The 27,776-nt window shown below is 37.0% G+C and overlaps 1 protein-coding gene across 3 annotated transcripts; it reads left to right on the forward strand.

The window, feature by feature from the left end:
- Positions 1-27,761, forward strand: CDC7 (cell division cycle 7). Of its 3 annotated transcripts, none has more exons than XM_039236477.1 (12): positions 1-97; positions 836-1,030; positions 9,710-9,793; positions 11,516-11,651; positions 14,784-14,877; positions 14,963-15,105; positions 16,420-16,669; positions 17,277-17,372; positions 18,130-18,308; positions 19,145-19,227; positions 22,305-22,454; positions 26,033-27,761. In XM_039236477.1, exons 2-12 carry the CDS (start codon positions 916-918, stop codon positions 26,425-26,427), a joined length of 1,725 nt encoding a protein of 574 aa, XP_039092408.1. In that variant the 5' UTR covers positions 1-97; positions 836-915; the 3' UTR covers positions 26,428-27,761. The 3 variants fall into 3 exon arrangements, with proteins under 3 accessions (XP_039092408.1, XP_039092410.1, XP_039092409.1); XM_039236478.1 differs by lacking the exon at positions 1-97 and adding an exon at positions 621-665; XM_039236479.1 differs by lacking the exon at positions 17,277-17,372.
- Positions 27,762-27,776: the final 15 nt, after the last annotated feature.

The following is a 27,776-nucleotide window of genomic DNA, read 5'->3' on the forward strand; positions in this document are numbered from 1 at the left end:
TTGCGCAGGCGCGTTCGGCAGAGTCGCTAGGTTGAGAGCTCTTGGAGGCGGTGACCCAGGCACCTGGGGAGCCACAGAAGTCGTATTCCCTTAAACTGTGAGTTTCTGACGGTTTGTTCCCTGGCGCGGGATTCTGAGGGATTAGAAACGAATTCTGGATCGTAACTTCGGTCTTGTCGCAGCGCAGTAGCCTCCCACCCCCCACCCCACTTCGGATCCCGCGGACCCACGGCGGGAAAGTCGTGCGCCTGCGCACTAAGCATCCCCTTCGGGCTCCGGTCTGAGGGAGGAAGGTCCTTCCCCGCTGAGCTCGCGGTCGGTGCTCCCAGAAGGATCCCATTCATTCCCTCTTCTCTTTCTCCGCCCGCCACCGGTGGCCAGTATCGGATCAGTTCTCCGTCAACTTGCACGGAGCCTTGAACGAGCCTCCTGGCGCTCCCTTTCCGTAATCATTCCTCCTTCATTTCTCTCTCAGGTCAAAGTCAAACCGCTCTCCCCACAAGGCCTACCGCACCTGCCCCTGCTCCCGGTATTCCCCAGCAGGCTTGTGCCCCGGCGCGCCCTCACCCCAGTTCCACCACCACTCTTGCCTGCGCCGCCGCCGAGGAGGCTCCCCCGACTAGGATATTTGCCCCTCCTCCCCCTACCCTCCTGTCCGTGTTGCTGTAAGGTGGAAGGGAAGCAAATGTAATCCTTTAGAAATGGCCCACAGTTACACCCTCTTTGGGGATTTAGACACATGATGCGCGTTTAAATGTCTGTCCCAGTGGGGACTGGCATTTTTTTTTTTTACTGCTTGGTTCAGTGAGTGATTGAAACTTCTCATCTTCTCCAGTGTTCTAGTTTTCACAGCTGCTTTGCTCCCCTGGTGGACATGACCCCTTAGCTGGCATTTTGCATCCCAGTTGTTTTGTGATGGAGGCATCTTTGGGGATTCGGATGGATGAACCGATGGCTTTTTCTCCCCAGCGTGACCAGGTTCAGGCGGATGGCTCGGTAAAAAAACATGAGCAGAATTTTAAACTATCAGGTATGTGTTTACTTCCGTGGATGTGCAGGCAACAGTTCTGTGATTTTGCTTATTTTTTATTTAAAAGGAGCTTCCGGAATGGTAAAGTGAGTTGTATGTTTACATGGGAGTGTTTTACAAATCAGTAAAGCTTCCTGGGGTCTAGATTTAGGATTCCGTTGCATTTTAGAAAGATTGTAATCCATCCGTGTCATTTTAGAGATAAAGTTGCTAGGGTCTAAATATTGGTAATTATCCAAGAACGGTTTGTTGATACCCAAACCAGAATTTCTTCCTCTTAGGGATCTATGTTCTTATCTTTCCTCACCGTATTGCATTAAACTTGGATTTGGAAGTCGACAATGGAGGACTTTTCACTTAAAGTATTGAAAAGCAGAATTTACTGACAAAAATAAATAATGAAGTGTGTGCAGCAGTACTAAAGCACTGTATCTCAGTGTACGTGTCAGTGTTGTTTGACCCTAATCCAGACCCTGAAGTGAGGAGAGCGTCAAACAATACCTGATCTTGTATGCTAAAATGTGTGTGCCTTCATTCCTGCTCTAGCAGTGCCTGGGACATAATAGGCATTTAATAAACATGTGTGGGTTTTTAAAAAAAAATTTTATGTTTAGTTTTTTGAGAGAGAGAGACAGCGTGAGCGGGGGAGGGCCAGAGAGAGAGGGAGACAGAATCTGAAGCAGGCTCCGGGCTCTGAGCTGTCAGCACAGAGCCCGACATGGGGCTCAAACTCAGGAATGGGGAGGTCATGACCTGAGTCGAAGTCAGACACTTAACTGACTGAGCCACTCAGGCGCCCCATAATAAGTATAATATTTGTTAAATAGAGGAGTTCTAGGTGACCATTTTCTTTTTCCTAAAAGGTAGGTAACTCTTCTTTTCCATCTTTGTTTTAAGCATGTTTAGTGCTTGTCCAGAGATATACTAATTTTGACCTTCTATCCACGAAATGTATTTATCCACTACAAAATAGACTTCAACAACATCCTAAAAAATGATACCACATGCTTTTGCTTTCTGACTAAAACTAAACTCTTTGGTGTCACAATGAGTACCCTTCCTGATGTCTCTATTTTTGGTGGTGAAAGCCACTATTATTCCAGTTGCCTATGCTTAAAAACTTTAGAGTTGTCTTCGGCTTAATGATTGAATATTTGCTCCTCATATGCAGTTACCCAACTTTATCTTACTTCTTTTTTAATATGTATGTCATTGCTTCTTATTCCCACTTCCACCACAGTAATCCATTCTTTTACACCATGCTCTGAATTAAAATGAAGTTTCTCACCTAAACTGCCAGCTTCCACTTCTTTTCCATCCTCCAGTTCATCTGGTACACTGCTACTAGATTAACCTTAAAATACCACTTCATCCAGTTTCATGGTTGCTGTCCCTCTTCCATTTTTCCCGTTCTTCACAATTCAGCTTTCTCCTATGCCATTGGACCCATAATACAATAACAACAGTCATTGTTTTATAGTTCTTGTATCTTTGAGCACTCTGTGTATTTTGTCTTTTCAGTTATACTGTAAGCTCCTTGAAGGCAGTATCTCATATAGCTCGTGGTGTATCTTGTGCTTTAGGCAGAGTGTATGAACAGATGAATCCATCTTGGTTCTACCATTATGTTCACATGAAAACTACTATTCTAATATTCTCCTGAAAATCTCGGAAATAAAGAATAAAGTGAATTGTATTCTAAATTTCTAAAGTTTTGTGACTTTTATGTAACAACATTGAACCTTTTAAGCAGTACCTTTAATAACTCATAAAACATGCTGAAATTTTATTCATGCTTTTTAAAAAAAATATTCCTTTTAGTAAAAGCTAAGGTTATATAAAAACAACTTCAGTAAGGAATAAAGTAGATGATATCCAGGCTCATAACTGTCTCATGAGCTAATATGATTTACTTTCCCTTGATGGAATAACTTTTGAATGGTAGGACCTTTTTGTATATCTTTGTATTCCCAGAACCTAATACTATCCAGCACAGAGTAGGTGCTTGAAAATAGGTGAATGATGGGGCGCCTGGGTGGCTTAGTCGGTTGAGCGACTGACTTTCGCTTAGGTCATGATCTCGCGGTTCATCGGTTCGAGCCCCGCGTTGGGCTCTGTGCTGACTGCCAGCTCAGAGCCTGGAGCCTGTTTCAGTCTGTGACTCCCTCTCTCTCTGACCCTCCCCTGCTCACACTGTCTCTCTCTCTCTCTCTCTCCTAGAAATAAATAAAACATAAAAAAAAAATTAAAAAAAAAATAGGTGAATGAATGGTTTAATGCGAAGATATAAAGTAAAATAGTGCAATGGATGAATAACATGGCCCTTTGTTTTAGGATATTTGTCAGCCTTTGTAGCTCTTTTTTTTTTGTTAAAAATTATACATGATTGTTGAAGAAAATTTAGAAAGTGTAGAAAACTCAAATAAGGAAGTAACATCCAAATTTTATACAAAATTATACAAATATTGCCACTGTTGGGCTTTTGTTACAGTCTTTTAGTTGTCCTGTGCATACTGAGATACATTTAAAACAAAACAAAACAAAACAAAAAAAAACAACTAAATTAGTATCGTAACCAACTTATTTCTAATCTTAATTTTTACTTAGCAATATGTAACTTGAATATTTTGTATGTAATTAAATAATCTACAGCTCCGTTTAACTTGACTGCCTAATGTTTCATTGCATAGTTTGCTACAATTAATTTAATTACCCTTTTTATTGAACCTTTAGATTGTTTTCCATTTTTTCCTATTAAGAAAAATGCTGCAATGAACAAAATACTGGGCATAATATTGTATCAAATGTTTTTCTCTGTACTGTTGAACTATACTATAGGTGTGTGTTTAGTGTGTTGTATGGATGCTCTTAGCTCTTGCTACTAAAATGAGTTATAGGTGCTGTATGATTTGTGTGGGACAGATCCAGTTTATGCCTATTGTCACTCTGTAATTATTATTAGTGCCTCCTTTCACTCGGGTGCTTCAGTTTGGGCTAAATTATATGATCTTCCTAGCTTAAGAGATGTAAGTCAGACAGTACATGAAGCCCCAAAATAAGCATCACATATATTCCTAGAGAGGCAGTTTTACTCCTTGGTAAGTAATTAAAAACATTTTGTTTATATGATGAATATTAAATATTCTCTAAGTGCTGGGATAAATCAGTGCATAAAACAGACAAAAATCAATGCCCTCAATCTACTGGAAAGATAGACAATAAAAGAAATAGTGAAGAAAATACAGAAGGGAAGTGGAGATAGGAAATGTTGAGTAGGAGATTGTGATTTTTAAGAAGTGTAATTGGTCAGAGAGGACTTCATTGTGGTAACATTTGAATGAAGACTCGAAGGTGGTAAAGTAATGAGCTACATAGATATCTGGGGAAGAGCATTCCAGGCAGAGGAAACAGTAAAGGAGAAGACTCTGAGATGGGAGTGTGCCTAGTATTTAGGAATAGCAAGGAGGTCCTTGTCCCTGGAGGCTGGAGGGTGATGGGAGTGATGGCAAAGAGAGGTGTAAGGAGAGGAGGTAGTTCATTGGCTTTTATATGGAGCAAGCTGTGAAGCTGTTACTGGGTTTGACATGTGACATGGTGACTTAGCTTTCTCAGGATCACTCTGGCTACTATGTTATGAATAGACAGTAATAGGCCAGCAATGATGAAAGCTGGGAGCATAGTTAAGGAGGCTCTTGCTGTATTAAAGCCACTTGGATATATATTATGTAGCAGGAAAAATATTTTTGCTTAAAATTTCAAAATAGAAGCCTAGACCTTATTTAAAGTATAGGCATTTAGGGATGCCTGGATGGTTCAGCTGGTTAAGCATCTGGCTCAATTTTGGCTCAGGTCATGGTATCATGGTTTGTGAGATTAAGCCCCAAGTTGGGCTCTGTGCTTGGGATTCTCTTTCTCCTTCTCTGCCCCTTTCCCACTGGCATGTACTCTCTCAAAATAAACTTGAAAAAAGGAAAGTATAAGTATGTAAATAATTTTTTGGCTTGTTAGACTTTTCAGGGTCTTCCCCCAGTCCTCAAAGTATATATTCATTTGTCTGCCTTTGGTAGTATTTTCCGTTGTTTAATGTTCTCTTCTGCTGTTTACTCTCATCTCCACTTCAGAAATGAGGATTTGCATTTAGTTTGGTTGTCAGAAAGTTTTACTGTTGTTTGAAAATATCAGAGTTGCTCTGTAGTGACAGGAAACTAATATAAACATATTTTGAGTTTTGTAAAGATAGGTAAGTACATAGCAAGTTATTAGTGGTGTGGAAGCACATTGAGCTTACATAGTCCTTCACATGGCTTGTGTATTACAGTAGTTCCTTATTATGTATATTTCCTCTCTGGTGATTTCCAATAGTTAACCAGCATATCTACCAGCTCATGTTAATACAAAGGGAAGTTGCAAACGTGGAACTCATAGGAAAATTCATCTGATCTAACCCCTTTGATTTTCAGGTTAAGAAAATGAATATTAATGTGGTTTAATGATAGGAGTTTAACCTAGGCTTTCTTCTATTTCAGTACCCAATAGTACTATCTGTGATAATGGATATCTTTCTATGTGATCACCTGTAGCTAATACAACTGAGGAAATTTTAATTTTTTTTAAATTTTAATTTAAATTTAAGGGGCACCTGGGTGGCTCAGTCGGTTAAGCATCCAACTTCTGCTCAGGTAATGATCTCACGGTTCCTGGGTTCAAGCCCTGCATTGGACTTCCCACTCTCAGCGCAGAGTTTGCTTCATTCAGATCCTTTCTCCTTCTCTTTCTTTTTTTTTTTTTAAGTTTTTTTTTTTTAATTTTTTAATGTTTTGTTTATTTCTGAGAGAGAGAGAGAGAGAGAGAGACAGCGTGAGCAGGGGAGGGTCAGGGAGAGAGGGAGACACAGAATCTGAAGCTTCTCCCTCTCTTTCTGTCCCTCCCTGCTCGCGCATATATGCTGTCTCTGTCTCCAAAATAAACACTTAAAATAATAATAATAATAATAAAATCTTTAAAAAAAGTAAATTTAAATAGTTACATGAAACTAGAAGACAGCACAACTCTGTATCATACTACAATAAAGCTTTTAGTATTCTCATATATACACACACACAAACACTTTAGTACATTTAGTAATAAAAAGACCACAAACAGGGTTCTTAACATTTCATTGTATATAGATACCATTGATGTAAAAAAAATTTAAGTTTATTTATTTTGAGAGAGAGAGAGCACATACAGGAGAAACAGAGAGAATCCCAAGCAGGCTCCTGCATTGTCAGCACAGAGCCCGACTCGGCTCAAACGAATGAACCGGGAGATCATGACCTGAGCTGAAATAAGAGTCAGATGCTTAACTGACTGAGCCACCCAGGTTCCCCTAAATAACATTGATTGTTAGATACATCATTTTATCTGCTGCTCAGAAGTGCTGCCAGTTATACTATGACACAGTGCTTTCTTATCACCTAGAATTTTTTATTTTATACTTTTTGAAAGAATTTGAATATAATTAGACAATTGTATGTCTGGTACATAATTATAAAAGAAACAAATATTTAACCTCTTTCTTTTCTGAGTCACTCAGTATAGTCACACTTATTGACACCCTATTTTCCCCCTCATAATATTGTTCTCTATACATTAGTGATGCAGAATTTCTTTGAAGAGTTCATTTTTTTATTACCATTTGTTAATGCACTCATAAGAGCCCAATTATGTGGAGCTGGCCTACATTTGATTTCTGCTTTACCGCTTCTCCCTACAACTGTTTGCTCTTAAAGGGTTAAATGTGAATGCTCTTTTATGATTTCTTAGATTTTCTTCAAGTCACTGATACCTGTTCTGTAAATATTGATGCTGGCTGACAATAATTGCAAGTTGCATCCCAATTTCAGAGTTTTTAAAATTGTGTTTCAGTATCAAGGAAATGTAATATAAAAGTGAACATGTCATTTTTATTACCCTTTCATGGTGCCTTTCCTTTGACACTGGAATTTGAAGCTGGTTGGAATTGACAGCTATTAAGAAAGATTGTAATTGGGGCACCTGGGTGGCTCAGTCGGTTAAAGTCTGACTTTGGCTCAGGTCATGATCTCACAGATCGTGGGTTCAAGCCCCACGTCCAGCTCTGTGCTGACAGCTAGCTCAAAGCCTGGAGCCTAAAAAATTTTATTTTTAAAAAAAGATTGTAATTGACTGTGGCAAGAATGACTGCTAGAGTCTGGCTTTTCCCCCAGACTTTGGATTTGGTTTCTAGAGTGAAGTAGTGTGGTCGCAGATAGTGAGGTAGCTGCTACTTCTTGACTTCTTCACTCTTTTGTAACTTCTAAACTTTGCTTTTTTTCCCTACAGCTATCTTTGAATGCCCATAATGATAGTAATAATTCATTCATTGAACAAACATACCAGGCACTGTCCTAACTAGGAGCTGAGTGTGCTGTGGTGAATTATGCACACAGGGATCTGTACTGGTGGAGCTTATGTTCTAGTGGGAGGAGGCAGAGAGCACACAAATAAACAGGATGATTTTATAGTGGACAGTCACTCCAAAGACAATAAACAGGGTAATGTTATGAGAAGAATGCTGTTTTAAATAGGATATCAGAGAAGACTGACCTTTGAGCTAGCCACATGAAATAATAAGGGAAAAAGATGTAGCGGGAAAAGCAAAAGTGCTAAAGAAATAATGTTAATAACTACAACAATAATTACCACTATCTTTTTAATATTTACTACGTGCCAGGCATTGCGTTAAAAGCTTCTCTTACGTATATTATTTCATATAATCCTCATAGGATCTCAATGGCATGGGTACATTTATTACCCTTTTTCTGTAGATGGAAAGACTAAGGATCAAAGCAATAAGCTGTGTGCTCAAGGAAAGTCATACCTAGTCTGGTAAATAATGGGGCCAGGATTTTAATTTAGGCCTCCCATCTCCAAAACTGGTACCAATTACTGTTCTAGTATTGCCTCTTATATTGAAACCCATCAAGCTTCTCCAGTTAACCCATGAAGTAGATGGGAAAGTAAGTTCTTCCCATTTCCTTAGATGGATTGATATAGTGGAAAGCATACTGGGCTAGATCTTGGCTTGTTATTTAGTCTCCAGCTCTTAATGTTCTTCCTCCCCCTCAACTTCATCCTCTACTTGTCATCTTCCTGCTTAAAAATTTCCCATGGCTTTCAATTGCATTCTCTCCTTTTCCCTTCTTCAGCCACATTGAATTTCATTACCTCCTTCACCCTCCCCTCCCCTCAAAATAGTCCATGCCTTTTTCCTTTTCTGTGTCTTTGCATACATAGTTCCTTCTTTGCAAAATGCCTTCGCCCACTTTTTCTACTTGGTGAATACTTCAAAACACAGCTTAATGGTCACCAGGAGCTTGCCAATACCTTCAGGTGTGTTCATTCCTCTCCCCTTCCTTATATCTAGTAACATATACATTCCTGTATTATTATAGTTAGTGTCTTGTATTCATAGCTTTTAACATCTGACTTTTCCACTAGACTAAGCTCCTAAGTTGCAACAAATTTGTTAATTTTTTTGACATACCCATCGCTGAGCATTTTTTAAAAATGTATTTATTTTGAGAGAGTCAGGGAGAGGCAGAGGGAAAGGGAATCCCAAGCAAGCTCCACAGTGTTAGCACTGTCCGATTTGGGGCTCTATCCCATGAACTGCAAGACCATGACCTGAGATGAAATTAAAAGTCACACGCCCTACCAACTGGATCACCCAGGGGACCCTGAACATTTTTTAAAACACATGTTTAAAAGGACAAATAATTTCACTTTCCTCAATAGGGTGTTCTTATCTGAAAATCAGGATAATTCCTGTTTTGCCAATATCCTAGTGCTATTCTGAAAATCTGAAAAGATAATACATGTGAAAGTGGTTTGAAAATGTCTTAAATGAAAATGTCTTAAACATTATATACTATTTAGATTATTACTATTATAACTTAAAAAGTGGCTAATGTTTGGCTTAGATATTGTAATAAAATCCGATGACTCCTAAGTATGTAGTTTTCTTTTATATCCAGTAGTTTATCACATTTGCTATTACTGCCTTTTCTTATTTTAACCATGTATATTTTTGTAAAGAGCTTATATTTATTTAAAAGTAGCAATTTATCTTATCTGGTCTCAAGGATAAAGGATACTATTGATAATTGGGATCATTCTTTTTTAAAAAATGTTTTTAACATCCCTGAGATCTTTGGTAGAATTCTAAGGGCACACTGTGAATACTCAATATATAAAACTTCCCCAAGTTTATAAGATTTTGTATCTTTGGGGGAGAGAAGTAGTTTTCAAGAAGATTACATTGTGTCCTTGTCATGCCATCTAGTGATCGCAGCACAAATTGTTTAGTTAGTTTTAAATTTAGCTTCTTTATTGTGTTGTACTCTATGCAGTGACAATGTATAGGTTAGTGTAATTCTGAGTAATAGAAATTTGATGTGTGTGATTCTGGGACTTACCAGTTTTATCTGTTTGTTCAAGAAATGTGTGTGTGTGTGTTATGGCAACTTATCAGGGTTTTAAGTATTTTTATCATGATTTTAAGGTTTATTATAGTTATTTTTTAATTATGTTTTAGAATTTATTTCATTGAGGTTTTTTAACTTAAAGCATAAAATATATTTTCATTAATTATAACTATAAATTCTTTTTCCTTGATAGGTGTTAAAAAAGATATTGAGAAGCTTTATGAAGCTGTACCACAGCTTGGTAATCTGTTTAAGATTAAGGACAAAATTGGAGAAGGTAATTTAGAGATTGATTGATTTATAAGTTTTTTCCTCTCATGTTTTCCTTTGTATAATCTTTTTTTTAAATTTTTTAAATGTTTTCTTTATTTCTGAGAGAGAGAAAGAGAGAGACAGCATGAGCAGGGGAGGGTCAGAGAGACAGGGAGACACAGAATCCGAAACAGGCTCCAGGCTCTGGGCTAGCTGTCAGCACAAACGTGAGATGCGGAGCTTGAACCCACAAACCGTTAGATCATGACCTGAGCCGAAGTTGGATGCTTAACCGACTGAGCCACCCAGGCGCCCCTTCCTTTGTATAATCTTGATTTTCATTACTATTTCCTTTTGAAAAGCATATCCTTTTTAAAATAATAAGACCATGGTCATATTACTAATTATGTCATCAAGTTTTCTTTTTTTCCCCTGGAAAGAATGAAAGAATAAATATTTACAGTAAAATGAATAGTCTTATTTTAACCTTTATGCTGTTATACCATTAAAATGTTGATATACCAATGTATTATTAAAGATAATTATTAAAAATGAGAAATTTAAGATTCATGTGGAGGAATTTGATCAAGGAAAGTCCTCTCATTTTTCTTTCTGCATTAGAGTTAGGTAGAATATATGTTGAAACATAGAAATCTAAGGTGGCAAAATGAAGGAAATAAAGTGATAACAATATTTATAAGATGGTCAGTATTGACATAAATGTCATTGAGAGACTGACAGTCTTGTTGACTGAATGAAGGGTCAATTTATCAGATGTGAAGTGAATGAGAAGGTAAAAGCTAACAAGGCTTTGGTGGCTATGTTAGGAAATGCCTAAATAATTAAAAGGAAAAAAGCTTCCATTTACTTCATTGTTTGCTTTCCACAATAAGAAGTGTCAGACAAGAAAAGCCAAGATCGTTGGGCAGAAAAATTAGAAGATGAGATGATTTAGGATATAAGAAGCAGATCCTTACATCTTTATGTTTTTTGAACACTGACTTAGTGTTCAAAAATTTTGTTCTGGAAAACAAAGTTTGGATGTCCTCCTAACTTTGGACTGGTGTCCTCCTAACAAATTAATAGCTATTCCTGGAAGGGGGGAGGGGAGTTCTAAGGCTAAATAAGTTTGTAAAATATAGTACGTTTAGTTCCCTTTTGGTTATTTGTGATGTACTTAAACGCATTAGAGCTCTGGAAAATTTTGTAGTAAAGAAATTTATCAATTTGTTTTAACTCAGCATTTCTCAAATTTAACTGACTACCAACTCTTACTTTTTCTGCTTAGTTTAATGCTAAGTTTAAAAGCCTAGATGGTTTTGTAGGGTTTTTTTTTTTACCCCCCTAAGACTATTAATAACAACTGTTAACTATTAACTGCTTCTAACAGACCTGTATCAAGTCTAAAGGAAGTAATTTCAAATGACAGTGCTATAGAAAATTACTCACTAGAATGGATTGTGACCATGGAAATATTTTATGCTAACCCAGGCAACAGATTTACTATAGAACTTTGGTAAATTAATACATCCCTTAACGAATTGAAGACAGTTAAGAATTTATTAAAAATTGAAAGTTAGCCATATTTTTAGATGTTTTTGCTCTTTATGTATAATATCTTTAAATATATTAATGATAGATTAGGATAATTTTATGGGTTCTAAACAGTCTTAGGATCTATTTTAGCATTGTTTCATTAATATTTTAAAAAACCAAATATTGAAAAATTGAATATATTGTTTTACAGGCACTTTTAGCTCTGTTTATTTGGCCACAGCACAGTTGCAAGTAGGACCTGAAGAGAAAATAGCTCTGAAACACTTAATTCCAACAAGTCATCCAATAAGAATTGCAGCTGAACTTCAGTGCCTAACAGTGGCTGGGTAGGCAATATCTTTTATTGAACTGGCTATATATTTAAGATTTTTAAGTGGATATCTTAACAGGGATGGCTAGATTGTCCATGAATTCAACATATTTTTCAGTCAGGTGTCTGCAATTTGGTAGCGCTTTTCCCCCTCTAATGTTGGGATGGTTAAATCAGTTTATATCTTTAGAGTGGATTGTACTTGAGGCTCAGCTTGACTTCCTGTTCTCTTACCACATCTTTTTCTAATCTTCCTGCCAAATCGAACCATGGTCTAGATATTTTTTTTTTTTAATGTAGGGAACTCCTATTTCATGTCTCCCCAGCTATTGACAGCCCCAACTCCTACTTTATTTTAAACAGCAGAATCATCTGGCATGTCTTTATCCTTGGTCTCTCTCTTCTAGGTCATTTCTGTCAACAGACATACATGGTCTAGTATTTCTTATCCCCCTCTACTTCCATCCTCTTCCAGCTGTTCTGTCCTTCCTTTGCTGCTCTTCCCAGCCAGACTTCTCAAAAATGATCCATACATACTGTTTTCACTTCCATACCCTACCTTTACTGCTCTCAGCGTGTCTGCTTTCCTCTGTGCTAAACTGAAACTTTCGATTAGAGTCCACCATGACTTCCATCTTACCAGTTTCTTCTGTTAACGTGAACGCTAGGCAGAGTTTAACATAATTGATTGGAACCAATGTCTTTTGACTTCTGTACTGCCACTTACTCCTTGTTCTCTTCCTACTTTATTTGGCCTTTCATTTTCAGTATCTTTTGCCAGTTCTTCCTCTTCTACCTGACATCTAAATGTTGGAGTTTCTTTGTGCCTTATCCTAGGCTTTCTTGCTCTGGATTCTTCCCTGGGTAGTATCATGTATTTCCATGTGGCTTTAAGTGTATGATAGTGATTCCCATAAGTATATAACTTGCCTCAGACCTCTTACCTACAGATTTGTACATACCCACCTACTAATTTGACATTTCTTCTTGAGTTTTCATCTCAAGATAAAGCTGTTTTCATCGGCTCATCTCAGCATCCATCATCAAGTCCTGGCCATTTTACCTCCAGAATCTATCTAAAAACCCATCCATGTCTTTCTATTTTCTCAACCACTATCTCAGACTAAACCTGAGTTTAGTCTGATGACTATGATAGCCTGCTTCTTCTCTTTCCCCCTGAATCCCATGATCAAAGAATAGCCAGAGTAATCTTTGAAATATAAAAATTTATGTTTGTAATACAAATTGTATACTGTTAGTTCCAGTTCTTAAAATCCTTCAGTGGTTTCCCAGTGTCCTTTGGAAAAAAAAATCCAACCTTATCTCATGCACGCTTCCCACCTCCCTCTCTGTGTTCTTGTTTCTTTAGTTCCTCAGATTTGTCTCGAGCTTTCTAACCTCGGGGTCACTACCCATACTGTCCCCTGGTCAGTAAGACCTCTCCCAGTGTTTGCATGCTGATCTTTCTAGTCTGAGCAAACTTCAAAGATGTCTTCTGAATTAAATTATTAGATTCACCTATTTGTTATTGTCACAGCACCTTTTCATCTCTTTCAAAACCCTCATAATCTGTCGTTTGTTGTCTTGTTTATTATCTGTTATTGTTCGTTAGTAAACTCCAGGAAGGTGGAAATCATGTTAAGTTTAATTTACCTTCCCATCCCTAATATCTAACATACTGTCTACCAAATAACAACCATGCCAACTAAATATTGAATAAATGGACGATCTTATTTCTTTGTTTCACCCCTATGTTTATTAAAGAAGACAGAAGGATGAGATGGCCTCTTTAAGGCATAATTATATAACGTTCTACTCCCTTGAATAAAATTGTTCCTTTTTTCATGTTTTAAATACTTTTCTCTACCACTTTTCCTTTCCATGTACTTCAGAAAAGTGCATGCTAAAAAAAAGTCTTTATCTAATCTTGCTTCCTTTCTAGTTCCCACACTGGTTTTTCTTCTTTGCCAGATATTTTAGGCAAATTGTATGTTCTGCTTCCGTGTATCCAATTTTCCCTCCTTAAGTCCTATTTGGCCTCTTCCTTTCCACTTAAATTGTTCTGTAAAAAATTACCAGTTAATTCCTCTTTGCCAAACTCAAAGCCTTCCCTCAGTCCTTATTCTCTATGACCTTCATACTGATTACTACTTCCTTTAAAACTCCTCATCTGGGTGACATCGCTTTCAGGGCTTCCTGCCCCTTCTTCCTTATTTTGTCCTCCAACTTGGCAATTTTCCAAGGTTCATTTGCTCCTCTTTCTAATCATTTTCACAGCTTTAGGTATCACTTCTCCACAAACACTGTCACTGACCTCTCACTTTTCACATAAGATTTAGTTCTATATCTAGAACTTTTTACCAGAATGAGGTCTTGGTTTTTGATGCTTCTTTTCCTGATTTCTCCACATTTTTGGTCGGTATCCATGTTGTTCTACTAACTCTGGTTGGTATCCACGTTGTTCTGCTGACTCAAAACCATGGAAATTAACTTACCCTATTTTCCGCAGCTTTTTATGATGCAATATAGCATAGTGGTTACGACCATAAGATCTAGAGCAAACTGTCTGGATTTGGATCCTGGCTCCATGACTTACTAGTTGAGTGACTTTGAGGGGAAGTTCCTCAACCTCTCTGTGCCTTAATTTCCTTATTTGTAAAAAAAAATAAAGGGGGGGGAGGAAACAATAGCACTGTCCTCATAGGGCTGTTGTGAGGATTAAGTGAATTAGTTGCTAGATGTAAAGTGCTTACTTAGATCAAAGCTTGGCAAATATAGTGAATGCTCAATAAATATTAGCTATTATTTTTTAATTAACTTATTTACTATTATCATTTATCTGCTACAAAAACTTTTTAATTCATTTTTGTTTTTCATCTTGTCTTTCTCATTCTGTCACTTCCCCAGTTAAAACTATAATTCTCTCATGTTTGAATTATTATAAGTAACCTCATAAATAGTGCTTTTTTTGTTTTTTAAAAACACTTGTACAAGTCAGTTAAACATGTGTACTATCCTATAAGATTGTGGTTTTAAGTAGTTTTCGAGCATTTATACATAGCAAAAATTGCATTTTTAAAGAAACTGAGCATAACGTTTCGTTTCATTTGACCTTTCCTTTAAAGTTCATTATGCATTTTTCCACTAGGGGGCAAGACAATGTCATGGGAGTTAAATACTGCTTTAGGAAAAATGATCATGTGGTTATTGCTATGCCGTATCTGGAGCATGAGTCCTTTTTGGTAGGTTTTAATCCTTACTGAATTTTTATTGGCTAAATATTTAATTGAAGGCAATTTTATGATCTTATTCATAACTTTATTTTAGGACATTTTGAATTCTCTTTCCTTTCAAGAAGTACGGGAATATATGTTTAATCTGTTCAGAGCTCTGAAACGCATTCATCAGTTTGGTATTGTTCACCGTGATGTTAAACCCAGCAATTTTTTATATAATAGGCGCCTGAAAAAGTAAGTATGAGGAGTTCCTAGAAAATATTTACACTTGAATGAATTTGTGCTATGGGGTTCAACTCTGAGATACAGAACATACTATAACAGCCATGCACAGATTTTTTTTATGTTTTAAATTTTCATTGTGGTTGGGGAATGGAAATACAGTGAGGCAAAAGATAAAGTTATATTAGTAAAGCAGTGTACATCATTAGATATACCATGGTTCAGTGGAAATAGCACTTAGCTAAAATAAACTTAAAAAGACCCTTAAAAAGGGTCTTTCATATTTCTCTTACCTCCGGCCTTCATGAGGGGATTAGATCACATGATAGCCAACACTGAAGTTCTGTTTTGATGTATGTTTATATTATATATGTTTATATACATTAGTGTTTTTTATGCTGATAGAGGCATTGTAAAGCTGAAAACCTAGCTTAAATACTGTTTGCTATACAGTTGAGTCTACCAAGAGTGGTAGGAGGTATAGAACTATAACTTCTTTTCTTCTGGCCTTTCTCTTTAATTTTCTTTAATTAAATCAAGTTTTAAATCTATGATATTTTTTTTTTTCTCTTAAGTTTATTTTTCGAGAGCAAGAATGGTAGAGGGGCAGAGAGGAGATGGAGAGAGAGAGAATCCCAAGCAGCATGGAGCCCGACGTGGGGCTTCACGAACCATGAGATTATGACCTGAGGCAAAATCAAGAGGCAGGCGCTTAGCCAACCTGGGCCTCTCAGCCACCCCTAAACCCATGATTTTAATTAATTTTTCTTTTAAGCTTGTTAATTACAAAGTATCTGCTGTGATGCCATCTTAACGATCATGAGAGAACAAAAGATTGGGCTTATATCCTGTAGTCCTTGTCTGTTTTGTCAGTACAGGCCATTGGAGAAAAGGGAGAAAGACTTTATGTGTGTTTGGGATGTATCATTCCTTAATTTTCAAGCCTAGTTAACTTTTAAATCATTACCTTGGCTATAAACTCATTTTTCTTGTCTTTTTTCAAGAATGTTACACATTTTTAAAAATATTTATTGAGAGGTGAGGAGGGGTAGAGAGACAGGGAAAGAGAATCCCAAGCAGGCTCCCTGTGGGCAGCACAGAGCCTGATGTAGGGCTTTAACTCATGAACCAGGAGATCATGACCTGAGCCAAAATAAAGAGGATACTAAACTGACTGAGCCACCCAGGCACCCCAAGAATGTTATAAATTCTTAATGGATCCCCTGAAGATTTATTCTTTTTGTGTAAATATGAATAGAGCATTTTATGATGTTACTAAACTTCATTTGCTACAAAGAAGTAAAAATGCTTGCTTTTGTTTCTTAGGTATGCCTTGGTAGACTTTGGTTTGGCCCAAGGAACCCATGATACCAAAATAGAGCTTCTCAAACTTGTCCATTCTGAAGCCCAACAGGAGAGTTGTCCACAAAATAAATCCCATGTAATCACAGGAAACAAGATTTCCTTGAGTGGCCCAGCAGCACCTAAGGAACTGGATCAGCATCCTACTGTGAAGACCGTGAAGAGGCCCTACACAAACGCACAGAGTCAGATTAAACAAGGAAAAGATGGAAAGGTTCTATCTTATTTCTTAAGTGTTAATACAGTTTTAGAAATGTATTTCTTTATCCAACAGAGGGAGATGTAATACCAGGATAATACTTGCAATTAAAAAAGTTATTTTTACATTTGTTACATATTCAATTGATTAGATTCCACTAAGATTTATAATACATTGTTTTATCATTTCAAAACAAAGTATGTGGTAGACTTATAATGTCTCTATAATGTTACATTATGTAACAAAAATGGAAAATAATTTTTCCCTGCATGTTATAAAGTTCAGATTAATTATCCTTTTTTAAAGAAAACATTAGTTATAGGGGAAAAATTTTGAAGTGTCTATCTCCATTTTAGCTGCACAGCAAAATATAACATCCATGCAGGTTTTTTTTAAATTTTTTAGTTATATATTTGTGGATTATGATAACAGTTATATGGGTGTTAAGAGTTCTGTCTAGACTATTTTCTCCTTTCATAGAAGTGTTTTGGTGCCTGAGAATGACTTGGATGCAGCTGTTTTTGTTTCATGTCACTTAACTCTTTCAAAACTGGCAGAGTACAGCTGGCAGAAAGTGTTACAGATATAATCCTTATTTTCCTTGTTTTTGTTGGTATTGTAGGAGGGATCTGTAGGCCTTTCTGTCCAGCGCTCTGTTTTTGGAGAAAGAAATTTCAATATACACAGCTCCATTTCACATGAGAGCCCTGCAGTGAAAGTAAGTAATGTAGCTTAATAGTGCAATCATCAGTCAGTACACTGAAGAGAATTTAGGGATTGGTAGACTAGCATTTATTATTATTCTGTTTTTAAAAGTAGAGTTTTGCTGTGGCTTTGAGCATCTTGTCAACACTTTTATTTTCTCCAGTTTTTTCCTGAACTTTTCTGGTGGAATTTTTCATCATTTTTGGTTAGCTGACTGTTGCTGTTTTCTAAAGGAACATTTAGAACATTAAGGCCTTTTCTCTCATTGGCTAGGATGTGAGCTTCTAATAACTAACACATTTCTGACATACAGTTGATAGCGTTAGGATGTTTATAAAGTTTACAAAATTGTTATCAGTGTTAAATGGTTTTAAATTGACTTACAGTATCCTGTAACAGTTAGATAGTATGAGCAAGAAATTAAAACTGACTGAAGCCAATGTAATTGTGCAGTTTACAGTTCTGAAATGGAGTTAGACACTAGAATGTAACTATATTACACTTTTATAATATATCAGGAAAAGTTCTAATGAAGTATAAGTCAGATATTTACCAATTGAGGACTAATTAGTAAATTTTAATATGTTTATTCCACAGAAGAAGACTAAAAAGATTTTAAATACTTTAGTAGACAACTGGTAACTTATAATCCAACAGCACATTCAGCATTTTTAAAAGTTATGTTTCTCCGGTTATGTTTTGCCTTGCTAGCATTTGAAGGCATTAGGTTAAATATCACCAAAATAGGAAATATGACTTTTCTTTTACAGCTTATGAAGCAGTCAAAGACTGTGGATGTACTATCTAGAAAGTTAGCACCAAAAAAGAAGGCTATTTCTTCAAAAGTTATGACTAGTGGTGTGATGAGGAAAACTGCCAGTTCTTGCCCAGCTAGCCTGACCTGTGACTGCTATGCAACAGATAAAGTTTGCAGCATTTGCCTTTCAAGGTAATGTGTTTTAATGCTGCTACAAAATCATCAGCATGCTACCAGACAAGATTAGGAATTGCATCGATTTGGTGGGCAGTTGATTCAGTGCGAGGAAGGGAACACAGTTCTATGAACTACACAGACGCTAATGTGGAGAGGTACCATGATGAGCAAATGATAACAGTTGTCATATAGTGTTCATTTGACATGAATTGCTCATTGGAAAACACATTTGCTCTTGTATGCAGGTAATTTTTGTGGGAACAGGGATAGTTTTTTTGGAACGTTATAATCACACATTTTACTTGGTGATTTAGTCTTTTGTTATTCCTGCCTGTGTAGAATAATCAGAACCAAATAATAGAGTGTCTCTCTCACTCCTATCTCCTACTCTTAGTTACATAAGTTCCTCCCTTTCTTTCAAAACTTGCATGAGCTTTCTTGAGCCTTCCCTGATTAACTTAAGTGTATACGTGAATAAGTATATCAGAAACTAATTTCCTAATATCACTGCAAGCAAATGATTTTTTATACCTCTGAATTCTCTTGCATTCAATTCTGTTATATTTTGTTTTTCTGTTAATGGTTCTTATCATCTACCACCTCTTTTTACACCTAGAAGTTACCTTAAAAATTTTCTGGAATAAGGCCTGGTAACTTGAGGGGTGGGGACGGGGTTGGGACCGTAAAACAAAATCTAGGATTTTCATCACACTAGATTATCATTTGCTGTATAAATAACTTTTATCTAGCTATCAAGGCAGAATTTATTGTGAAATAGATAAATGTTACTTTTTGGTCTTAAAGAATTAAACTTTAACATAACTAAAAAACTCTTACTTCACCATCATAAGGCGACAACAGGTTGCCCCGAGGGCAGGTACCCCGGGATTCAGAGCACCAGAGGTTTTGACAAAGTGCCCCAATCAAACCACAGGTATGTTGCACTAGAAATATAGAACCCAATTAGAATTGGTTATTCCAAATGTATTTTATTTTATGACCTTTATGTTTTTACTAATATTAAGTGTTTTTCCACTTTTAGTAAGTTATATAAGTGGTTCTAGCAGTGTGGCAGTCCCATTTTTGAGATAATGCTATTAATGAAAATTTTTACTCCTAGTGGGTTTTTTTTGGTTTTGTTTGTATTTTTCTTGTCATAGACTTTTTCCGCACCTTGTTTATCTATTTATAAAATGATTTTGTTAACATCATGTTTGTGGAGGAAAAATTGTGGTTGGTAGTCTTTGCTAACTTAAGATTCGCAGCATTTTATCTGTTTGCCCAGTACCCCCAAAGGTCTTCTGTGTTACACATAAGATTGTGTATTTGATTAAACTTATTTTTTGTTATTGTGAAAATAATACAGTAGAATTAAAAAGTTTTGAAAAAGGAAAAAAAAATCTATAATGTGCCAAATTTGTTATGAAGCCAGAACCCAGGAAAAATCTTACTGAGTAAAATCTTACTGAGTAAATGAATCCTGCCATTCCCCTGGATTATGGACTTTAAAGAAACACATTCATCCATTGTGTGCATTCTATACTTGCTACTGATAGGAAAAAAAAAAGATTATCTGCTTACACTCTCAAATAAGTATAACCTGTTCAACATGGTTATAAATATTTATATGAGGTATTTTAGGGATATATAACTATTCCTATCTCAAGGGAATATGGAAGGAAGTTCATGGAAGAGAGAACCGCTGAGAAGAGAACTTAAATTGGAGTAAATGGTTGGCATGAGCAGAGGATCTCAAGAAACAGCAAGGTCTTGTCAGTAGGAAACAATAAGTTTAGTGTTGCTAGAATGTAAGATGGACGTGAAGGTATAGTGAGAAATAAACCTGATAATAAGTAGGCAAGTCAGATCACACATGTTAAACAGCTTGGGCTGTATATTATAGTTGTTGGGAAGTTATTCAAGGGAAAGAAATGGTAATAATTATGTTTTTTAAATTTATTTTTTAATGTTCATTTATTTTTGAGAGAGCGCATGAGTGGGAGGAGGGGCAGAGAGAGAGGGAGACACAGAATTGGAAGCAGGCTTCAGACTCTGAACTGTCAGCACAGAGCCCATTGTGGGGCTTGAACCCATAAACTGAGATCATGACCTGAGCCAAAGTCAGACACTTGACCAACTGAGCCATCCAGTTGCCCCTTATTTACTTATTTTTGAGAGAGCACATGTGCACACAAACAAGGGAGGGGCAGAGAAGGGAAAAGAGAATCCCAAGCAGGCTCCATGCTGTTAGCTCAGAGCCTGATGCAGTGCTTGATCCCACACTGCAAGATCATGACATGAGCTGATATCAAGAGTCAGACGCTTAACTGAATGAGCCACCCAGATGCCCTGGTAATAATTATGTTATAACTGGATCATTCTGGCAGGGGTGCCGACAGGATAGGTTTTGGAGAGTGGTGGCCTGCTATGGTCCAGGTGAGAGATGATGAAAGCCTGAATGAGGGGACTAGAAATAGGAATGAAAAGAAAGATAAAAGATGGGAAAGGCAGAACTTGTTGGATAACTGGATATGGAATTTGGGTGTGGGGTGGTGAAGGAAAAGGCATCCAGGATGTTTATCATATTTCTACCTTGGGGAACTTGAATGGGTATCAGTAACCAAGGAGGAGAATAAAGAAGTGCTGGTTTACAGGGAAAGAAAAGGTGGATTGAGACATAATTGGCTTGAGATATTGGTGGGCCACCCAGATAAAGATTTCCAACAGAATGAAAGTCAAGCTTAGGGAAGTCTGGGCTGGAAATACAGTTGAATGTCATTAGTATATAAAAGATGGTTGAAGCTGTGAAGTAGATGTGTCAATCAAGGAGAATATACTGGGGAAGAGGTTGGAACGCTGGGGAACCTCAGCCCTAAGGGGTGGGGAGAATGTTGCAGGAACAGGCATAGCTACAGTGGGAACAAAGAAAGGCAGGTGATACACTGGCCAAGGGAATGGAGAGCAAATAACTTGGTGATGCTGGGAGGTCAACAGTTAGGAGAGGTGTTCCTAAAAGAAAAATTAGTTTCTTTTTTTTTTTTTTTTTTTTAAACATTTTTTTTTTTAATATTTTTATTTATTTCTAAGAGAGAGAGAGACAGCGTGAGCAGGGGAGGGTCAGAGAGAGAGGGAGTCACAGACTGAAACAGGCTCCAGGCTCTGAGCTGGCAGTCAGCACAGAGCCCGACGCGGGGCTCGAACCCACGAACCGTGAGATCATGACCTAAGTGAAAGTCGGACGCTTAACCGACTAAGCCACCCAGGCGCCCCTCTGCCAAATTTTTTTGTTAGTTTATTTATTTTGAGAAAGACAGAGACAGTGNAACAGGCTCCAGGCTCTGAGCTGGCAGTCAGCACAGAGCCCGACGCGGGGCTCGAACCCACGAACCGCGAGATCATGACCCAAGCGAAAGTCGGACGCTTAACCGACTAAGCCACCCAGGCGCCCCTGAAAAATTAGTTTCTTAACATGAGCATGTGCTAGTCTTAATGTTAACTATCAGAATTCTAGAGATTAAAATTTCTTTAGCAGAAGTTAGGGTAAGCACTTGGCTGAGGAAAAGCTTCTTATGTTCAGTGCTTTCCACTCTGGTGCCTAATTCTTGAGGAACATCCAGATTTTTCCACATAGCTATTTTTGTATTTCTTTTGATCTTACAAAGTACATATCTACTTAGTGTTTTATAATGATGAAATATCCTTTTAAACTTACCAACATATTGCTCAAGAAAGAAAACATTGTATTTTGTATTAAGGATGTTAGACTAGGGTTTCTCAATCATGGTATTCCACTCTAAGCATCTGAAGAACTTAAAAAATTCTGATTTCTGAGCCCTACTCCACAATTAAATCAGAATCTCTAAGGCCTGGATATCAGAATTTTTTTTTAAGGCTCAAGAGGATTTGTACAGCAAAGGTTGAGAACTATGGATGTAACATTGATGTAAATTGACTCTTGATGATAAAATTATAGATACGGGATTTTTTTTTAAAGTTTGTTTTCTGTTACAGCAATTGACATGTGGTCTGCAGGTGTCATATTCCTTTCTTTGCTTAGTGGACGGTATCCATTTTATAAAGCAAGTGATGATTTAACTGCTTTGGCTCAAATTATGACAATTCGTGGATCCAGGGAAACTATCCAAGCAGCTAAAACTTTTGGTAAGCAGTTTTATATTATAGAACAAAAGAAATGCCTTTGATTATTTGCTATAAATCAAATTATTAAGGAATTCTCTGTACAAATATGTTCTATGTTCATAAAATTCTCTGATGTTAAGTAGAAAATTTCTCTGTTGCTCAATAACTAATTGCATTGTGTAAGAAAATAATTTATCAACTTCTCTTCTATATAATCATTTGATCTCAGTAAGCACAAAGTGCTATTTAAATATTTCAACTTTATAATCTTAAAAGAATAAGGAATAAAATCTTAACTCCCTGTAGTTATGGTTTGACTTTATTACATAAATATTTCGAATAGTATGTTTTTGTTTGTTTATTGTATATTAAGCATCATGTGTTCTTGGGCTTGCCTTAACTGATCTTACTCTATACTAACAAGTAAATGGTTAATTTTGAGACAGAATAATAAGGACTCCATAGGGAAGATAATAAAATGTGGGTTATTAGGTTCCTTAGGATTAGGGTAGCAGGGGAAGAGAAATGAGCCGAACACCTTTGCTGGTGGAGTATTATTTACATAAGCATATATTGGATGTGGGAAGTCATCTCCTTAGCTAGAAAAGTTCTTATACTTCCAAGATTGGGATATGCAGTGTACTTCATGGGGCACTTGAGAATTTTCTCAGCATTGTTCTGGCCAAGGACTTCAACTCACATGTTCACCTTGTGTTTATTCTCCATGCACAATTATAGTTAATATTTTCCAAAGTGGGTGGCTGTGATTGAATCAATGTGCTACCACACAGTATAGAACAAACACCCCTTTGGGACAAAATTTCAAGCAACCCACTTTATAAGTAGTTGGTGTGCCTTGTGCCCAGCTCCAGGATCAGTAGGCCTTAATTGGGTCCATATAAGAATTATCTAAAGAACTTAAAGAAATACGTATGCCTATCTCACCCTACTCCTTCCTGGTAAATAAGATTCAGGAAAATATGATACATAGGAAGGGCCCAGGCTTGTTAGTTTGAAAAAACAAGTGATTTTAACCAAGAACTGCTGCTAAGAACCATTGCAAAAATGATTGCCCCTTCCTTAGGCACTGTAACTGTGGTCTAATCCATCAGAAAACTTGGTGGTGGTTAAGAAAAGTGTTTCTTCAGCCAAGTGAATCCATAACTTGTCACTTTCTTGTACCTACTATAACAAAATTTTATCAGAGGATAATAGGGTGAAATGATACACATAGACAAAGGGAAGTTGACCATAAATGGAAAGCAAGATCAATCAATATCTTGGAAATTGTATTCTTACATGAGTATATTTATTCTCAACTGATTGAGAAAACTTTTCATCTACTGTCGAATAACTTCATGAGAATTTTATGAAGTTTCTAAAGAGAATGAACATCAAAACAGCTTTTTGGAGAGCTTAAATTTCTCTTACCTGTAGTCAAAGTTATAATGAGGACCAACAATGGAAGCACAGTATATTATGCAAAAGCATTCCAGGGCAAGGGTCATGATAGCGGGCCTAGGCTTTTAAAGATTTATCATTGTCATGCTTGTTCTCATATTAGAAAAGTAGTAATGTCATGTAGTATTTGTCTCTTTTTATGAGTGTGACTTTTGCAGCTGTTTCAGTCAAATCTTAAAATAACTGGGCTGAATACAGGATTCAAAACTTCATCGGTCACCTTTGTGTTCTTTACGACCCAAAGAAATGACTTGCTTGGGATTAGCATTGAGAATACTTTTACTTCTCTTGTGTATAACGTGTCTCACTGTTCTCAACTCCACCTGGCCCCCTGTGGATTGTCATCAAGTACTTGTTATGTCAGATAAATTCAAAAGAAGAACCTTGAGCTAAAACAAATGCTTGACACTTTGTAACAAAATATTTTTGATTGAATATATTATTTTTCCTGAATAATGAGTCCTCCTTTGATCATGTGAAAAAATTTAAGCATGTTGTATAACTTAGGGAAATATTATAACACATACTGTTAATTATTTTATGACTTCAGCATAGCCTATAAATTAATGAATAAGGGAAGGGACGCCTGGGTGGCTCAGTCGTTTACGCATCCGACTTGGGCTCAGGTCATGATCTTGCGGTTTGTGAGTTCGAGCCCTGCGTCGGGCTCTGTGCTGACAGCTCAGAGCCTGGAGCCTGCTTCGGATTCTGTGTGTCTCCCTCTATCTCTGCCCTTCCCTTGCTCCGACTCTGTCTCTCTCTGTCTCTCAATAATAAATTAAAAAATAATAATTAATGAATAAAACTATATGACTATTCTCCTCTGCCTATAACTTTCTAGAGAGAATAGAAATGATAAAAGAGATTTAGAGTAAAAATGGATTGGCATGTTGTATCCTCAGCAAACTTAGTTTGGTCATTTATTTTCCTTTGTCTCTTCCCTGCCTCCCACATCCTCCTCCCTTGTTTCCCTGCCTTAGAACACCAATCCAGTAGTTAGATCAAGACATGTAAAAGTAACTGTATATCATCCAGAGCTAGATTGTTAACAACCAATGTACCCCAGAAATCTGTATGCTGTGCTGCTCTATCATTTAGAGCCACATTTCTGTTTAGTAAGGAAACATAAGGCAAATATAATATATTCTTGCCTGTTTGTGTGCTTAGCTTATTTTTGCCTATATCTGAATAATTCTGTCAGGAGATTGTTTCAGAGACATTTATATTTTTAAAAACAGATCTGGTTTATTCAGAAACATTATTTGGGACTTTATGTAGCCCAGGTAGTATTGTTGAGTCTGTTCTCACAGAACTTAAATTCTAGTGAGGGAGACAAATCTGTCAGACAAATGACTGGTATTGAGAAGGATAAAAGAAGAGAAGAGGGCTCAGCTATTTCAATTGGGTCAGTCAAGGACCCATGTATCTGTAAGGATATGATATTTGAACAATGACTTGAAAGACTGAATAAAGCTTTTTTTTTTTTTTTTTTGTCTAGTTCAGCAGCCATTAATTGAGAGCCTCATATCTATTAGACATTGTTTAGGCTTTGAGGATTCAAAAGTAAATAAAATAGTCCTTATCTTCAAAGAGCTCCTAGTCTAGTAGGGGAGATAGATCTACAGTTACAATATAGGCTAACAAAAGTAATAGAAATTTTCATAGGTTGCAACACAAGTTTAGAATGTTCAACTCTGTCAGAGTGTCACACCTCACAGAGGTCATCCTTAAGCTGAGTGAGGATATAAGTTGGAGTATCCCAAGCACGTGGGGGAAGCACAGGGGATCCTAGGCAAAGATAAGAACCATGTAGCCAGAGAAATGTAAAAGCTAGGAATGGGGAGAGGGTATGGGAGCTGCAGCTGATGAAAGATTATAGAAGGATATGGTGAAGCTGAAGAAGTTGACAGTCAAGTGAGTTCCTTACATAGCTTAGTAAGCCACTGCTTTCTACTTACCACCTCCCACTTTATGATTTGACCTTCAGCTATGTAGTACAAAACACATATTAGCATGTTGTGCTCTGTCTCTTATGCAGGGTAAAAATATCCAGAAAGCACACAGTTGGACACGGATGTTTCCCATGAGAGAGGCTTCTGATATACTCAAATAATGTACATGTATTTTTTCTCTTTTAGGCAAATCAATATTGTGTAGCAAAGAAATCCCAGCACAAGACTTGAGAAAACTCTGTGAGAAGCTCAGAGGTATAGATTCTAACACTCTCACATTAACAAGTGATGTTCAAGGGCCGGCTGCTCGTGACCCAGCATTTTCAGAGAAGACTGACCATAACGTTTCTCACGTTATTCAACAAACACCTGAAGCACAGCATCCCGGGAATTCATTGCATAAAGACAGTAATGGCTGTGGGGGTAGTTTGAATACAGATACTATCAGTTTAGAAGGCTGGAATGAGGTACCTGATGAAGCTTATGACCTGCTTGATAAACTTCTAGATCTCAATCCGGCTTCAAGAATAACAGCTGAAGAGGCTTTGTTGCACCCTTTTTTTAAAGATATGAGCTTGTGATTATCGTTCTTTATGTAATGTTTGCTATTGTGCATTATGAGATGGGGTGAAAAAGAGTCTTTTTATAATAACCGTAAGTTCTTCATTAGAGACCAGGGCAGGATGAATAATTTATTTTCAAATTTTAGTATTTGCTTTCTGGCAGATTCTGAAATACGGACTAAGATGAAAGATGCCTGGAATAGTTCTTTGGACTAACTACATGATCTTTGAGTTAGATCTATCCAAGTAGAATTAGACCTCTAGCTTCCCTAATTACTTGTCACTGCCGTAAGCAGAGAAAGAAGCTGTTTTAGCCTAGTACACAGAGGTTTGAGGTACAAATCTTAAAATTAATGGATGTGATTGGGACTAAATGAGTCAAAAGACTTACTTTATTGATGTTGTTAAGCCATGTGTACTTTTAGAAAAATCAACCTGATGTTGGTCCTCTATTCTATAGGTAAAGGAGATCATTTCCTTTCCTAGAGGCATATATTACACCTTTTATGAACACTAAAATAAACTTATGAGAAACTGTTGGGGGTAATACCACCTAAAATTGAATTTAATTTATCCAGTTTTTAAATGTATTTTGTTAAAGCATTTTTTTGTGTGCATTGCCGTGTTTTTCCTAATGGTTTCTCTTGATTTTCCTACCTTCTCTTCCCCACCTAACACATTCTCCTTGGAAATAACATGGTGCTTTCCACAAAGTTTCTAGGTGCATTGTTAAATACCGCACGTATTTACAGTTGGGAACTTCCTGCATACACTGGTTGATTAAAGGGAAGCTGCGAGGCCAAGGTGAAGACCAGTAGTCCAAAATGCTTTTCTTTTTCTCACCATCTTAAGTGTAATTAGGTGGCTGCTAAAAGGAAAAGTGAAATCAGCCTTGAGAATATTATTGGAGATTCTTCCCTCTGCATGGAGCCATCAGGATCTCTATATCCAGTTATAAATAAGTTGTTCCCTCTCAAAGAAGATTGATTACTAGAGTCTTGGGCTGGTTGGGAAGAGAGATAACGAAGTGGGCAGAGTAGAAGAGGACCAGAGGTGGAGGCTTATAAATTGCTGCATTCCAAAATTATACCTCTCAGTGACAGCATAGCAAGACTCTCTGTGTGGGAGATAAGTATGAGCAAGTGGATCTGCTGAGAAGTTTCCCATTTAGTAAGGCTAGAGTCTAGAAACAGCATATGGATACCCAGTCAGTATGTCTACCTACTCTGGTAATTATGGCTTATGTTTAGCCATTACCACTGATGTGCTCTTTCTTCTCATACTATAAGCTTAAAAAAACAAAAACTTGAATGTTCTTGAGTTTGTATGTTTAATAAAGTTATTCTTTTCTATTTTTTATGTCAAAC

This window comes from Hyaena hyaena, unplaced genomic scaffold (genome assembly GCF_003009895.1).
Source record: "Hyaena hyaena isolate Hyena2069 unplaced genomic scaffold, ASM300989v1 scaffold_111, whole genome shotgun sequence".
Classification (NCBI taxonomy): domain Eukaryota; kingdom Metazoa; phylum Chordata; class Mammalia; order Carnivora; family Hyaenidae; genus Hyaena; species Hyaena hyaena.